The 17,402-nt window shown below is 41.4% G+C and overlaps 1 protein-coding gene across 29 annotated transcripts in view; it reads right to left on the reverse strand.

Moving 5' to 3' along the window:
- Positions 1 to 17,402, reverse strand: part of LOC141760990 (receptor-type tyrosine-protein phosphatase delta) — a 400,655-nt gene that overhangs the window by 74,195 nt on the left and 309,058 nt on the right. For all 29 annotated transcript variants that reach the window (XM_074624152.1, XM_074624149.1, XM_074624146.1 and 26 more), the window contains one exon: positions 1,439 to 1,584. In XM_074624152.1, coding sequence (XP_074480253.1) covers positions 1,439 to 1,584 — 146 coding nt within the window. The remainder of the gene's footprint in view (positions 1 to 1,438; positions 1,585 to 17,402) is intronic.

A 17,402-nucleotide genomic window follows, 5' to 3' on the forward strand; every position in this document is an offset into this window, starting at 1 on the left:
TGTGTCCCACTCTTAAAGTTAACATTCTATCCCTTGAAAATGCATCACACTGGATTGTGTTAATGGGACAGAAACAAGCACAGACAGTTAAAGGTGGCTTGATAAACGGTTACGGACAGTTGTACCATGAGGTGATGTAGTGGTACATAAGACAGTGGACCGACTGTTTTGGACGAACGACACATAAATGCTCACAAACAGGGTGTTTGTTGTAGCTTATTCAGCTATTTTTTTTTTGCATGCTACATGTTGTATACTCACTGATTTTAGAAAGCCCTGTGTCATAACTCAAATCTCTTTTAAGCATAGAGGTAGATTTCAATAAAAATAGGCCTGAGACCTCCGCTTCACACACACTCGCACACCCACTCACTCACACACACATACGCACACACACGCACAAGCGCACACAGAGGCCTACGAACATTTCAAAAGTTCACAGTATATCTGTGCATGTGTTAGTTAACAATACATTTCAGCATTTCATTGGCCAAGCCAAAGCGGTGTTCAAGATGACAGCAGGTGATGGTTAAAAAAATCCTTTCTTAGTCAAAGCACAAGAATTAGAAAGGAAGTTGTGAGACTTCTAAAAGGAAATGTTTTTTTGTTAGAAGATGAGGCGGCGGTGCATGATTGAATGGGCGCGGAATGGCGGCAGCCAGCAAGCCCTGTGAGGCAATGAGAGAATGGAAACTAGCGTGTTAGCATTCAGCACGACGTGCGATGCAAACGCGATGAACTCTGATAAGATTAGATTTCTGTGGGCATGAGACGCAATAGAAGAGGCGGGAAGAGGTCTCCAAGCTCTGTTAAGCCATTGCTGCTGTGCAGTAGCAAGCAAATATGGCATCTAGAGCAGAGGGGGGGGAAGTGACACCATGATAGTCCCGAGGACTGACACAGAAATTAATAGAAATCTTATCAGTGTTCTGCGGTGATGTTATTTCTCATGGGTACTGAGCCCAAGTGCAGATCAAAGCTGACCAGAAATCAAAGCTTCAGCCAAAATAAGCAGGGCAGGACATGCATTTAGATAAAGATGCCACAAAGCAAAAGGATAATTTCGAAGTGAATGCGCTATTTCCCCTCTCACTTTGCATAAAGCTGGCAAATGTGGCGTGATGCTAATGTAGGTATCTGGGTCACACCACAAGTTGTTTTTTCTTCTGTCCAATTGCTCTTTTCTTGTCTTTTATTTAATTACAAATCTGTCCCCAGATCTTTTGTGTACTCGCTCATTAAAACTCGTGCATGTTTAAAAGCCTGGCCAGCATGGTTATTAGAGCCTGCTAATGCGTGGTGGCAAGTCAGGGCGGAAAGCAAGCAAGCAAGCGAGCTGGGCTCGGCGCGATGGATTATGTGCGAGCAGAGCCAAAAGCAGTGCTTGAAGCATTCCCATTTTGTCGAGCATTTTACATCAGAACAATAGACCTAATACCTCAAATCTCTGGTTGCTGACTTTCTTCCCCTTCTTGTTCCACACAATCTTCGGCCGTGGATCTCCCGTAGCTTGGCAGATGAAGGATGCCACGCCTCCTTGAACGCCTGTTTGGTCATTGGGGGTTCTTAAAAACTTTGGTGGTGCTGGAGAGAGAGACGGAAACAGAATAAAAGATAACAAAAAATAGTTAGTGAGAATGCTAAGCTTTGCAGACAGAGCAATTAATCTTTCTTATCAAGCCGCACGAGCTAGAAAGTAACAAAGTTGCAGATTTCAGCATGTGGCTGTTAAGAGGATTGTCTTTGGAGGTCAAGACAAGAGATTGCACTGACTTTATTGTGCGAGTGAAAACAGATGATCAGTGGTTGAGATCAGAAGTTAAAGGACTGAGGGCATTTTATCTCCACTCTGGGGGTATTTCTACGTAACTCTGAAATCTCTGAAGGATAACAGGCTTTTTAGGGAGTTTTAAAGAGGAATTTTTGGATAAAAGGACACATTTTTTGTGGGGAAGAAAGAAAGGGTTGCAATCAATCACTGGAGAAAAGAAATAAAATGATGATATACTTGATTTGTTCTGAAATGTGGTAAGAAATCTGGGTTTGTGTCAAGGCTTCACTTCTGTAAAAAAAGCATTGCCTCTTCCCTTTGTGATGGTAAAAACTGTTATAGAGGTCCCTTTGTAATACTGCACATACAAAACAAACATATGAATTATTTTGTTAACAACACCGCCTACAGAGAAGGCAATAATGGAAATTTTTGTTACCCTTTGCTACGTAATATATACAATTAGGTGTTTAAGCTGCTAGTGAGTAAATTATAGTGCCACTAAATGGGGAAATAAGTCCTTAAAATTAGGATAAACTTTAAGTTTACATTGCTCCGCGCTTTTTTATAATTTGTGTGAAAGGACGATTGTCCGTGAACTGGTCCTTTACCTGCCATTCAATGTAAAAGACATCTATCTTAATGCTGGGTACACACTACACGAGAATCAAGCTGATTTAATTCCCGATTCCCCCCCCCTTCTGACGATGGTCAGAAAAGCCCTGGTTTTTTGATGGTTCAAATCATAAATATTTCAATATTTATTATCGGAAATCCTGTTTTGTACGGGGAACCCCTAGGACAACCAATGATGCAGACACGTGGGAAAGAACGATAGCCAATTGAGAACCAAGCTGACTAAAGAATGATGTACAACCACCGCCGTCATGGCAACCGCGGCTAATGCATTGGCTATTGCAAAATGCCAAGCATAAAGTAGTAATAAGATGGACCTCAGAAATGGAGGACCAACTTGTTGATTTGTGGCAACAACACAAGTGTTTATTTAGCATACCTTCATGACTTTATCCATATATTACTTTTTTCTTTGTGAATCTTCAGTACAAAGTAGTGCAAAAACTAACATCACTAATTATTCCTGCCGTCCTCCGCCTTGTTTGTTTACACTAAACTCATGTTTGATCACGAGAGATTTTGCGAGATTTCCATTTTTTTGAGTCGGGACTTTGTTGTTCATGAATGGAATCTGTTCGTGTGTGGTGTGCTGTTTTGGCCAAATCGCTGCTCACCACACACTATAGGGACCAAACTGTTAAATTTAACATCACATGTCATTATGTGTGGGGTCTCTCATATTTTCAACATCTGTTAAGATTTGCTGTTGCTGTTCTGCTGGACATAAATCATGTGGCCACTGGTTGTTTCTAATTACATGGGATACAATTTTCCAAACTGTTGCAGAGAAACAGAAGCTTTTCAGTAGCAGACAACACTAATCTGAAGAACGCCACCAATCAGAACCGTGGCTGTGCCCCACGCAAATGAGACACGCACCTGATAAGGTCCTTGCAAACTCTGATCGGCGATGTGAGCATTATGTTGCTCCTAATTGGTCCCTCAATTCAGCCCAACAAGTCAAGTGTAAAGGCGATGAGGATAAAAAAAAATGCTAAAAATGCAGGGGAGCGGAGGTGAGAGAATAGCCCAGTGGAACAGTGTTTGCTTTGTTTGGACATGGACGAGGATGTTCCCATCTACAACACCGTACAATAGTGTCTGTTCAGGCTCCGATCTACCAGGACAGTGAAGAGAGCTGCAACTCCTGCAGTTTGATTTTTTGATTTTTAGAATTACAGTTTGTCAGGCAAAATTATTCCCTAATATAATTCAGGCTTTTTCAGCCATTATAACAATTCTCTATTTACTTTCAATTACAAGGAGTTCTGTTTCCCCTTTTTTCCCCCCCCTCCAGGACAATCAGTTCCTGCTCACGAGCTGACGCTTCTATGACAACAAAACACATAAAAGTGATTAGTAATCAAAGGAACCCGTCTCTCCCTGATGAGATTTTGATTTTAAGATTTACATTCCAGCTTCATCATAATGATCAAGGCTAATTTCAATAATGTCATAGTGCTAAGTCAGACCCCCCCCTTGTGTTTTCCTCTGAAGCCCGAGTGCCAGCTTCAGTGGGAGGTGCAGCTCCATCTGTCCCCCTGCGGAGCAACTGTTTGCCTTTTATCAATCACTTCAGCAGGCCATTAAGGGCCACACAGCTGCAGTAATGCCAACCGTCTGAATCACCTCATCTGCGTGTGTGTTTGTGAGAATGTGCGATTGTGCTTGTAGACTGATTTCCCCTCCCAGATTGTACTGCCCAGAAGCAACAGTGGCGGCGGCGGCAGCGCTGCAAGAGAGGGACAAATTAACCTGCAGGATTCGCGGAGAGGTGACATAACGTGTGGTCAGCAATCAAAAGGGGGCGAATAGATAAACAGGCAAGCAGCTGGGCTTCCACCGGGCAAATGAGTCTGGGAAATCACCTGATTTGACTCATGACGTGCACGCGGTGTTGCGTGCGCACACACATTAACAAACCCACACACAGACACGCTTCTCAGACACTCTCTCATTCACCGGTTGACAGATCCGACAGGTGGGCAGCGGAGTTGACACAGTGTAATTTGTACGCGGCAAAAAGCACCATTATATCTGCATTTGCACCTTATCTCATTGACTTTGCTGGGGTGCGGTGCACATTGGCATCCAGCCAAGAGGGTGCTGATGGGTAATTGATATGCTATTGGGGCTGTTTTCGCTTCGGGGCCATCCATTATGGCTCGCTGCGTCTCCCTACGCCGGCTGTGATAGACTGCTACGACATGTACGGGAGATCAGCACTGGAGGTGAGGGGGAAGCTGGTGGGGTGGGAGAGGGGGGGGGAGTCATCGCACAATGGGGAGTGATTGAGGCGTGACATGGAGGTAATGGTGTTTTCACAGACATGGCCGCTGATAGCACCATCATACCCCCATTTTAGGTTTGCCGCTGACAAACATCCATTTTGGTAGACTCCTCGTATGGCTTCAGGTAGACAGAGGCTGATTGAAACCTCTGTTTTCTCCGAACAATGCCGTGACTAGAACCTTGACAGCAGCCAAAACGATACGGTCTATGATCAAACATTGTGCAAACTCATGCACCACGAAGAAAGCTTTTACCACAGAACCCCACTTTTACAATAATCGTGTTGGAAAATTACAGCCATGACAACACAAAAGCTTCTCTAATAAGAAAGTGGAAAGATTTATCTGCTAATTCTAATAGGAAATAATTAAATTAGTATAGTGTGTGCACACTGTTTTTGCCTTTAATCATATACAATGAATCTCAATTGAAAGAAGTGCCATCCCAGTTAAAGCTCCTGTTACCTCTGCAGCATGTTGGGATCTCCTTAGAGAGGTAACCATGAATTAATACCGTGGCTAGGCACCTGTTAATCCAGTGCTAAGCTGTCGCCGGCAAACAAATGAGAAGCGTAAAGCCTGTCACAAGCTAAAAGGTTGGTGACATGGGCCTGTGCCTGCTCTCCCGCGAGGTCATTATGTAACCTTGTTCACATTCACTGCCATTGGGAAGGAAGAAGCTCTTCATAGCATCCCCATGCTCTATTTTTCATGGATCAACGTCATGTTAATAATTTGGTGGTTGACTGAAAGCCTTTACAGTTCTTAAGAACAGCCATGTCCACAGGGCTGAGGGGGCAGACCGTTGCATGACTGGAAGTATATATGTTTTAATGGAAAGACATAAATGGAAATTGGAAGCCTTCAACAATGTGGGCAGCACATTTGCTGCTACTGTAAACTATCCTTCTTATCATTTTAGCCCTGTTTGGGGCATTTCAAGTTAAAGTGGTTTGGTCAATCAATAAGGTTGTTTTAGTTGATTATCACCACACAGGGGGAGCTTTCCCCCATAATTTCACGCTGCAGTGTTCAACAACGTTGCACTTGTCTACGATCAAGCTCCTCAATCAAAATAAAATAACAAACATCGCCTAAAAGAATAACCAGCGGTGTACTCAGCCAATAGTCGATATATTCGTCCAACAACCCAAACCTACCTCTATTATGTATGTCAAAGACAGAGATGTCAAAAGCAAAGCCAATGATACCAGATGTACAGCAGGAGTAGGGAAACAGCAGGGGGGTCAGATCAGAGAGGCAGCACCAATGACATTATAGAAGGTAGTCTACAGCGGTTCTTGACCTAAATCTAAATACAAAGAAAGTTTCTTAATTGAAAACGAATTGAACGTTTGGGAAAAGCAAATTCTTAAATAGAAATGGTCAGTAAATAAGCTTAAATAGAGAAGAACATTAAACAAAATCCTGACATAATACGGTAAGTGAAACAGTGTAACCACATTGACTTTGCATTAGGGCTGTCAGTAATAATGTGTTAACACAAATTTGTTTTATTGCCACTAATTTCTTTAATGCATTAATGCAACTTGCGATTTTTAGGATGTAGTGGGCTCAGTTTTAAAGCTAGAGTAAAGATACAGGTGTCATATGAAATTACAAAACCTAAGGAATCCATTGGTACCATGTCATACTAGTTATGCTAAATTTTGGTGAGTAAAAACTGGCACGGCGATTTTCAAAGGGGTCCCTTGACCTGAAAATGTGTTCTATATGTACCCACGAGTCTCCCCTTTACATACATGCCCACTTTATGATAATCACATGCAGTTTGGGGAAAGTCATAGTGAAGTCAGCACACTGACACACTGACAGCTGTTGTTGCCTGTTGGGCTGCAGTTTGCCATGTTATGATTTGAGCATATTTTTATGCTAAATACAGTACCTGTGAGGGTTTCTGGACAATATTTGGCATCGTTTTATGTCGTTAATTGGTTTCCAGTGATAAATATATACATACATTTGCATAAAAAAAGCATATTTGCCCATTCCAATGTTGATAAGAATATTAAACACTTGACAAATCTCCCTTAAAGGTACAGTTTGAACAGATACAAAAATGTGATATTAAATTTGCGATTAATCGTGATTAACTATGGACAAGCATGCGATTAATCACAAATAAATATTTGAATCGATTGACAGCCCTTTGCATACAGTATATCACATTCCCTGTTTTAGTATTTGTTGGGTTGAAGCAGCAGGTGGACTGTATAACGGAGGCTAGTGATATCATTTTATTTCTTTTAAGCGTCATGCTGAACTTAGAGGATAGCTGGGTTCAGAGCATCTTGCGGATCTACATTCATTACAAGTTTGTTTGATATTGGCTTAACTCACAGCCAAACATTGCAATTAAATACTGTTCTCAAGTAGATCAGAGTCATTCATAATGGTCAAAACATTTCAAGTCATCAGGGCTCCGCCATAGACTAAAGTTTGATCTGCCAAGCCATTAAAGAGCATGAATCAAAGAGTGGAGAGAAGAACATTAATAAACCCACTTTCAGTTGGAACCTCTGTTCGGCACAGACACCAGTCCAAGACGGCTCGGTTTTCACAATTATACTGACTGACATATTCAATTTCATTTGCATGAAAAGGGCCATTTCCTCTCTGAATCTTTAACTTGCAGGGTGAGGTGGGGTTGTGGAGGGCGATAATTAATCCTAACACATTGGGTGGCAGTCTGCAAATGCCCCGCTCCATTTTGGACACACTGGTGGAAGAAAGGAACATTTAAAGATGTCATTAACCTCATTCGACATCTTTAAGCCGCAGCGTATCAGTTCTGCGATATTGATGAATTGTCACAATGGCAGCAAGTGGCGCAAATTGGACTGAAAGGGGTGGCTAATGTTAGAAGAGGGTAAACGTGACACATGTAGTATATGTGTCTAGGACATTTCATTTAAAGCAGCAGTAGGTAGAATTGGAGCAAATATGATTTAAAAAAAGTTATTTTTATAAAAAGTCACCATATCCTGACAGTAGTGCATGATCTGAAAAAAAACATGTGCGTCTGTGTCCTCTGGTGCTCCAAAAGACATCTGCAAGATTTTACAGACCAGAGGAAAACAACCAATCAGAGACGAGCTGGAGCCTGCCATCTCTGAACAGCTGTCAATCACTTGCAAACTCCGATCAAACGGTCAAACTAGGCAGCGCTGATCAAATATGAATCAATATTCTGTTACTGTAATGCCTATTTCTCACCTCAAATGTTTTCAGAAACATCTTGTAGTGTACTGTTGAGCTGTAAAATGAGAAAGTTTGTGACCCTGCAGCCATGTTGAGATCAGTTCAGGAATCACCAAGCAACGCCCACCAGCCGGAGCACACTTTCTCATTTTACAGCTAAACAGTACACTAGATTTTTTAAAGCCTGAAAACAGAGCCATGAGGAGATGCAGATGTCTAGTCATCTCTCAGAACACTTGAATTACAATATGCTGAAAGGTTATTATTTTTGCCCAATGATGCCAAAAATATTCTTCCTACTGCAGGTTTAAGTATTGTGAAGATCCAATATCATTATCATAGTATTTAAATAAAGAAAGGTGCAGAGGGATGGGTGCATTTGTGATTGTGAATGCAGCTGTGTGGTTTATAAAGCAACGCCCTCTCTATGGATTAATTAACTGTCTATACAATGTTCAAAAACATCTGACCCAATGCCATAATGAAAACCGACTATAGTAATGCAGACACACAAACACAGAGATAAACAATGCAAAAACAAACGTGGAAAAAACAGAAGATAAACCGCACATACTAATCAATGGAACACACACAGTCATAAACCATTTTCTTGGGGCACCACACAGCTCTCTATCTGCAGCATTATGATAAAAAAATGTGTCTTTTGTAACGCCGAGGAAACAAACTCCACATTGTATGTGCTCACAAAGCAGGGAGAAAGAAAAGGAATCGGAGCTTAATTAGAACTGTTGGGCTGATTTGAATTGCATGCTCATCGGTAATCTCGCCTTAAATGGGAACTGAAATTCTTATTGCAATTAGTGATTACTTGAAAAGGGATATGGCCCCCGAATGATTGTTAATTACTGGATCAGGAAGAGTACATTAATTCACTGCAGAGGTTTTAACGCAGTGCAATGATGGGGACCCGCTCCTCCATCAATATTGTGCTGCTTGTCACACATAATGAAGTTCATAATACAAGCCTTCTCCTACACTGCCCCCACCCCCCTCCTCCCAACTGCTTAAATGTGCTCTCCAAGCAAAATTCATAACAGTCATTATGTAAAACTAATTCAATAGAACATACAAGGATGCAGCTTAATGACACATTAATATTGAGACTGCATGTGGATACTAGGGCTGCAGGTCCATTCTGCGATAGGGTCGGGATCTCTTATTTGGCTCATAAGCTGCCAAGAGTCTCCGGTGAATAAATAAATGCATATCATCACTTACAACGCGGCTTCAAAGGCAGGAAAAACTACAGCATGCATAATCATCAGCGCATTCTCCTCGCCAAATATTCAGCCCAATGACTAAGGTTGCGAAAAAAATCCTATTCCAGTGGGACTTCCTTAACCCCAGTAAGTGTGTGTGTGTGTGTGTGTGTGTTGCTCGTGCTCAGTGGCAGTGCTATGCAAGGTCTCAGCTTCTGGCTAGAGCTCTGCAGGAGTTCGGGCACTTTCGCGCAGACAACAGTAACAGCTTCAAAAAGAATGGCTAATGCTCTCGTCCCACATTCGATGCACTGACAGATTCTCTGACAAGAGGAGGGTGGATAGGGAGAAAAGGGCTCCTGAGGTGCACAACCTGGCATACACATACGGCAACACACTCTTACGGGAATATTCTCGCTGGATGGAGCGAACATTGCAAATGGGCGAACAACATTAATAAATTGGGGGCTGTGGAACAATAGAAAATTCTGGAAGGTTCCATTAAATAAACATAAGGGGTTATTTAAGGAACAGTGCTGAGCTTCTTAGTCTGTGTTTCATGGGAAGAGATCTGAAAGGCCCCCTTATTCAATTATCATTGTAGATTCATAAAGGGAAAAACCTTTCAGTTCTGCAGTGACAGCTACGTCAGTGATGTAGTCTCTGTGGTGATATATAACAATGTTTGCAGAGCAAAACTTGTACCCGTTTTTTTTTATCTCTCTTCCTGTTTCTGCCTCTACCAGACACACACACGCACACGCACACAAGCTACCGCCGTCTCCCACGGGACACATTAGCGAGGTAGAGGGATCCAGTTTGTCACTTAATAAAACGGCCCACTCAAACAGATGGCTTTGTTCAAACGGCCCCCAACGCTTTAAAAGCTGGAACTGAATCGCTGCTGTGGCAAATCAGACACATGAAAGCCCACCTCCCTTTGCGGTGGAAACCAAACAGAAGGAAACATATAAATATTGAATTGCGCCACTGTTGGCGCGAGACCATCCGCCAGAGAGAAAAAAAAAAGAGAGAAAGAGAAGAGCAGTGGGAGGGAGGTGGAAAACATTAGACCCTCCTGTATGAAATTCTGAACATCTGGGCTGAGGTTGTTCAACAAAGATGCGAAATAATTCAGAGGCTTCAATTTCAATAAGACATCCCCTCTCATTCATTACTTGTTCATTTGTGTATGAATACACAATTTTTGTGTATGAAAACACAAATCTGGGGCCAATTCGTGTGTGACCATTTGAGGTAAAAAAACAGTCAAGCAAGACGTATGAAATTTGGATTTGTTTGTCTTGTTTGTTTTTCCCTCCAACGTCTGAAAAAAAAAAAAAGAGAGAACATAGATAAGTAATTCTAATTGTGCAGGCTTACTCTGTTTGGTAGTCAGCACAGTCTATTTGCAAAAAGTTAATTATCTGATAGGATAGGCAGTGGCAGCCACTAACACAGAAAGCCATTCGTTCATTCTGTTATCCACTAGGCAATGGAACGATTCATTAAATGGCAGCGCTGCAGCAAAATGGCCAATAGTTATCATGCCGGGGCTGCACAGACTTGAAAAGATGTTAAAAATGTCAAAAGTGATAAACAGTCTTTGGCCATGTCAGCTTACTGCCAATGTAATCACATGTGTAGATAATAAGAGAGCATGATTCTGATGCTTCTACCACACACGTGATGTAAATCTTATGTGAGATTGATAAGAAAATATCACCGTGACGGCATGTGCATATGACAATCTACAAAGCTGCTGGCTTTCCACCACATAGTAGCAGAAATCAAAAGATATGGATGGGAAATCAAATAAGCCACATATTTGACTGGCTGTATTCATGAGAGAATTACACTATGCTTGGGCCTGTCCTATTTCTTTATAGCATAAACTTCACATAATTGTCTTTGCCCTCAACCAGTGAGCGGAAAAGCTTGCCTCATATTTGTCTCCCCAGAAGCAGAGATGGATTATGTAGCAAATCATTCCAGGGATTCGACATTGTATATTTAAACGGACTCTAATTGTATGGATAAGTAGTGCCAAGCCATTTCCGATGGATGCCAGTTGTCGGGCCATAAGAAGTGACACATTCCCTGCACTGTGTTTTCTCAAGCGCTTACAGGCAAACTAGCTCATGCTCCAGCAATCCTGCTAGATGACAACTGGCTTCCTTTCAGCAGCTCAGATATCCTGCGAATGTTCCCAAGTTCAGCAAAAGAGGTCACACCTAAACCAAGCTTTTTTGGGAAAAATAAATAGCCCTTTAAATTCAAAATTTCCCACATCAACTGTCACATTCTACCAGTTTTCACATTCAGGGAATATGTCACTAATCCGCCTAGAATAAATATGACGGACAATGTAAGAATATGAAACTACAATTGAAATGCCGTTTCTGAGAAACCTGAAAAGAGCAATCTCTCTGCAGTGAACCGTCGTCATGGCTATCCTCAAACCAAAAAGCTATTACTGGGACAAAGGATATGCAGGGGAGGTACCACAAACAGTCAGTCAAGGACCAAAGTGACCTTTCACAGGCCACTAATTTTACGCAGCAGTGAAGGAACTGTATTGCGCATAAAAGAGAGGAAGTAAAAAAGGAGGTGATTGAAATGTTTTTGAGGTAAAATACATTTTCATCTTTGAAGCCAACAATGAGTGTGATCTGTCATTATACAGTGGTATAAAAGCATTCAGGATACTGCCAGACACTCCTGTTTCCACACAGGAAGTGATTAACTGTGAGCAGTATTGTGTGAGTATAATATTGAGTGACAAAGTTGCTGAGTGAAGTTACACAGTTGGCCGTTGCACTATCAAAATGAAAAGGCACCACAGTGTTTCCATTGGTAACATCAGCTGATCCACTTCCTCAACACATACGCGGTTGTTTGTTAATCTACCCACAAAGCTCGACTCAGAAAGCCTCATTTGAGAAATTTAGGGGGAGCTCTAAAATATCGCAATTTCAGTTTATATATAAATAACTACTGCAGCTCCTCAAGACCAACATTTGAGGCTGTGGGCATGTTCGTAATTGTTATAGATGTAACCTAAGTCTGGTCTGTTTAAAGTCCCCCTCCAGTGTATTTTGGCATTTCTATGATAATTCCTATTTATTCATTTCCTGACTAAGTTGATTAGCCGCAGTTTGCCAATTTCTTTTTGACAAATAACTTAATTTTGTGCTCAAAGTAAAAAAAAAAAAAGAAAAAGAAAGTTGTTGCTAAAATGTGAATATGAAGTATGACTATAGTAGAAGCTGCAGTTCATACGTCATCCTCCAAGTTGGCGCACACATCCTTTTTTGCGTCTGAGCAGCAGCAAACCGATAAATCTGTTTATCTGTCCGTCAATTTATCTTTCTAGTTAGTTAGCTATTTAGGTGGAGTCAGCTAACTGAGGGTTTTCGTTTTATTTTTAGTTTCCTCCTCCTTACTTTAGTGTGTTTATTTTCACAATGGCATTTGTGTGAACGGGTACAGTCAACGCAGTAGATTCCACAAAATCCCAACAGGATTGGACAGGCTGTGTAAGAGAAGCTTTAGAAACACAAGTCATGACTCAGGTGAAGCCATTTCAGCGGCGCTTAGAGAAATTGTCTCGTGTTTTGCGTCATCTGATCGACTCTTCTAATCGGCCTTTATAGAGACCACCTATCAAACTATTTAGAAAGAGTATCGTCCGATAACAGTCGGTGGCCGTACAGCACATTAGCTTCAATTCTTGCATTGCATGTACAGTATACACTTCTAATGTTGTCACTTCACAATTTAATTTGTCAACTTTCTGGCTCCCTGGTTAATTTGATTTGATCAAAGTTTTATAAAAGCATTCATTACGAAGAATTAAAATATTTTTGTGAGCAAAATATTGCTTCCAAGCTACAGCATTTGATATATGTCAAAATGCCAAATAATTGTCCAAATTAATTAAATTTAAATTAATTTCTTAATGTTACTCTTTATTACATTTTTAACGAGTTTGTTTTACATTAAGTGAGTGACATGGAGTACTGCAGGATACTGCAGCACATTATCTGTGTATTAGTGGCTTGTTTTTGTCAGCTACACATTATTAATATGTCTCCAACTAAACCACATGCAGTAAATCTAAGTTGAGGCCTTTGAATTCTTAATTGCGAACCCCTGAAGAAAACGCTTTGGCTCTTGTGTGTGTGGCTATGTCTTTGAAGCGCTACAGATGGGAAACAAATGAGGGCGGGTGGTATCAGGGTCAGACTGGCGGATGGGGGTTTTCACTTGGAAGCAAACAGTGCAATGTCACCCCAGGAGCAAAAAACAACAACCCACAGGGGACATAATTAAAATAATCCAGTGAAATAAAGTGCTTCAGATCACTTTTGAAAGGCTCCTTCTTGATGTGTGTGTGTGTGGATGATTCATGAGGAGATGCGTAGAAGTATAAAGAGGCTGACTCTGTGTGTGGATGCGTCTGTCTGTTTACAGTGAGTGGGTGTTACTAGACGACACTATGCTTTTCAGCCAAAGTTTGAAGGTGCAGTCACCTGTTAGAAAAGGAAATATATCATAGCATCTGGCTCCAAACTTTCACTTTTTTTTTAATATTCAATTGAAATCCTGTTTTGCATGGACATTAGGAAAAAATACAATTGTTTTAACCCTAGAAATATTTACGTCACATTAAAGGTGATTAAAATGAACGTGATCGGGGCCCGATCATCATCTTTGGTGGAGTTCAGGCTGGAAATCTGTCATAGCAAGTAAAATGAAGATTTGAATAGCTATGTGAGAAGCAGCTGACCCAAAGAGAACTCAAACTAAAGGGAGCTAAATAGTCAAACTGCTGATGACATGAGAATCTTGGTTGTGATGAAGCATATAAACAACGCCTCTCAGAGTTCATGTTCATTATATTTTTCCAAATAGCGCTTCAATGGAATATTGTGTCATATTTTCTCAGAGGCCGGGTGAAAAAGGGGGTCGATTTCTAAAGCCGCGGAGCCTCCTTAGGGTAAAAGACTGTTGGGGACCGGAGATGTGGCCTTTGGACTGATGGAGTTTGTTGCGCTTCTCTTCTTAGTCCTTTTCACCCTTTGCCAAACTGAGCCTCCGTTGACAGAGCGAGAGTGTACACAAAGGCGCTGGCCTCAAGTGCAAATGTTTGCCAGCAGTAATGGGCTCTAGTCCACTGGATAAGTGAATGTGTGTGGTTTCTGGTGTGCATTAAGTGTATGTACAATATTTAATTGTGGGCCTAGATAATGTGCTTGTGTATTAGTGAAGGGAGTCACGCTGATCATAAATCTGCTAGAGGGTGGACAGTAAAAGTATACAGACCTTTCTATCCACAATGCCCTTTCCACAGTTATCTGGATTATTCTAAAAGCACAACTGTGAGTGATGGCCGGGGCCTATTGGCTGTTAATGTGGAGTAGTGAAACTGCGAGGAAGAGAGAGTAAAAAGCCAACGACATTGTCACAAAATGCCACAAGGTACTCTGGTCCTCAGTAAGTAATGACTTCATCCGTTTTCTCACATAGATTAAAGGTTAAACGGTAAAGCTGGCACATTGACTCGGCATGATTGTTAAGTTCATGAATATTCTGGGAAATCTGGCACACTTAAGCACATAGAGGAAACACAAAGTGGCTTTTTCAACTTGAAGAGGGTCAAACTGATGGAGAGGTGGTTTATCACAGTGTGTGACCATGTGGCATGTAAATGACTTCCACATACATCTCATTGAATCAGATATTGGCGGTAGTGCAGTGTTACCCACTCATTCATCCCTGTATGAGACACTTTCTCTTTCCGTTCTTTCGTTCCATGTTGTGCATTAATATCAGTATTTATATTAGTATGATGTAACTATTTCACCATTTAGAATCCATTTGGAAATTTACTATAGTACAGAAAAAAAAATAGCATTATATACTTAAGTGAAAAGAAAAAGGTCCACAATGATGATTGTTTTACTTAAAGGGACTCTAAAACCTACATTTGTGTAATGTACCGATAAATAGCAGAAGAATTATGTTTATAGCAGGGTTCTCCTTGGTGTGTTTTTGGGAGCAGATATTTTCACTCTGCAGCATGAAAGGCGAGTCCGCTGTCATTAATCATTCCACAGGTGCTGGAGCATTGTCAGAACCCATACGTCCCTTTGCCTTTTCAACCTGGAAGGAAAGTGGAATGGTAGGGAAGGGAAGGGGGGGCCTGAACACGTCCCCAAAAAACAATTTCCCTTCCCCTTCTTCTTCTGCACTGAATTTGTCAGAAGGGGGGACCAAGTCCAGATTAATTAGATTCCATTTTGTGGTCATCTTCGTTTTTTCCTCCTTCCATGACTCTTTTCTTTTTCTTTGCCTTGCCCACAGTCCTTACAGCCATCCCGGCACCATTTATCACGTTGCCATCTCGACAGTGCCTTCCCCCCTTCCTTGCTGGGAAGCCATTAGAGCATCTCTGCATCGTGGCGGCCAGATTGCATTCCGGTCCGAGCTCGCGACATTTATCATCTTTTGTCCTAACTTTTTATCTGCCCCTGCCCTGTGTGAAGCCCTATCTGCAATGCCCACTGTAATGAAACACTGGGAGGTGAGTCTCAAGTAAATAACCTAATTAAACCTAGCAAACAGGGACAAAGGAGGGAAAAAAGCACAAAGGGCCTTTGTGAGAATGCCAGAGGAGGAACACTCACAGATGGCAGCGAGGAAGTCGAAGCAGTGATGTGGCACGATGCCCATACCACCTTCTCATCTCAGTATTTATAGTACTCCTAGTGGTGATGTTGTTTGTCCAAAGATGTCCTCTTTACGTGATTTGGACCAGCATAGTATACCAGTTTATCCTTCTCCTGACAAAGCACTAATTACACATCAAGAAATGATGAATGTATAAAGAAATGCTCCTGTAAGACAAGGAAATATCTCTGTGATAAGTCCCAAAGCATTGAATAATGGGTCTTACGAGAAAATCCATCCCTCCTTCTCACTCCTTTCTAATTCTTAGGCAAAAGTCGAGCCAACTCCGATTGGTCTCATTAGGGACAAAATGAAGAATGCAGAGCGTCATAATTATCGGCGCACTGCTGCAAACAGTATCGAGTCAATACAGCATAATGTCAGGAGGGCATTAGTGGGCAATTATTAATCCATATCAAGCTGGGATGGACAATTTAATTATCACCTAATCAATATTTCCAGATCTTGTACAGATGTAGAGCAGTGACCGGGTGCATAGATTTGCCTTCTGTGAAGCCCTGTGTAAGGGCAGCTGGGAACGATAGCAGGGGCTGCAGTAAACAGGAACTGTTTCTGCATGCATGGCCAAGGGCATGCAGCTTCTTTCAGTGATGGACACCGGCTCTACTGTACCAGAATATGTTAGGAAAGGAATAACAACTAGGCATGTCTAAGCTGAAAGGCTTTCCTCTCTCCTGCAGTTGTTGTAAGATTTTGTGGAGAGTGCAGGAGTGCCTTGGGTGGTCTACACGTTTTAGTGCCACTGTGTGGCCACTTTGACTTAGTTTGCATGTTAACTGACTCAAACCCAGATGTTTGTCTCTTGTTCTTGTTGTTCTGTTTCTCTGTTACCAAAATCAATCTTGACCAAAGATATGACTGTGTTCATTACAGTCTGGTGTAGGGATGGGACGATATAGGATTTAATTGTGGATCGTGATAAAAAACACTCACAATAAGTTGATCATGGTGAATTTCCATTATTTGGATAATCGTGAATATCGTCACACGTGACTGGAAAAAGCTGTCTAGCTCGCTATCCTGGTAGGGAAGTGAAAAAATGGAGCCTGATTTTAAAAATACAGTAATTAGTATGTAAGAAAGAACAGACTCGCATAATGTTGCTATCCATCTATCTATCTATTTATTTATTTATTTATCTATCTATTTATTCTGTATTTATGCAGGCGGACCTTATGCTTTATGATGACCTTAAGATCGTAAGATTGTCACTAAAAAGGATGTTCACTTAAAAAAAAATGCCTGTGATGCAAGAAGCATATTTGTTTCTTAACAAAATGTAAGGTAAAGTGATTCCAGTACGTGTTTTTTAAAGAGTTTTATGTATATTTTGATGATCATCGGGATAATATTGTGAATCACAACTATTTTGTCCAGGATAATCGTGACATAAAATGTTCTTATCGCGCCATGCCTAGTCCGGTGCCACTCAAGCATTGTCATTTACTAGCAAAGCTCAGAAAGCTTCAACATGGTGCAGGAGTAATATACTGATGAGACGGGGCC

This window comes from Sebastes fasciatus, chromosome 22, assembly GCF_043250625.1.
Source record: "Sebastes fasciatus isolate fSebFas1 chromosome 22, fSebFas1.pri, whole genome shotgun sequence".
In the NCBI taxonomy this organism is placed as follows: Eukaryota; Metazoa; Chordata; class Actinopteri; order Perciformes; family Sebastidae; genus Sebastes; species Sebastes fasciatus.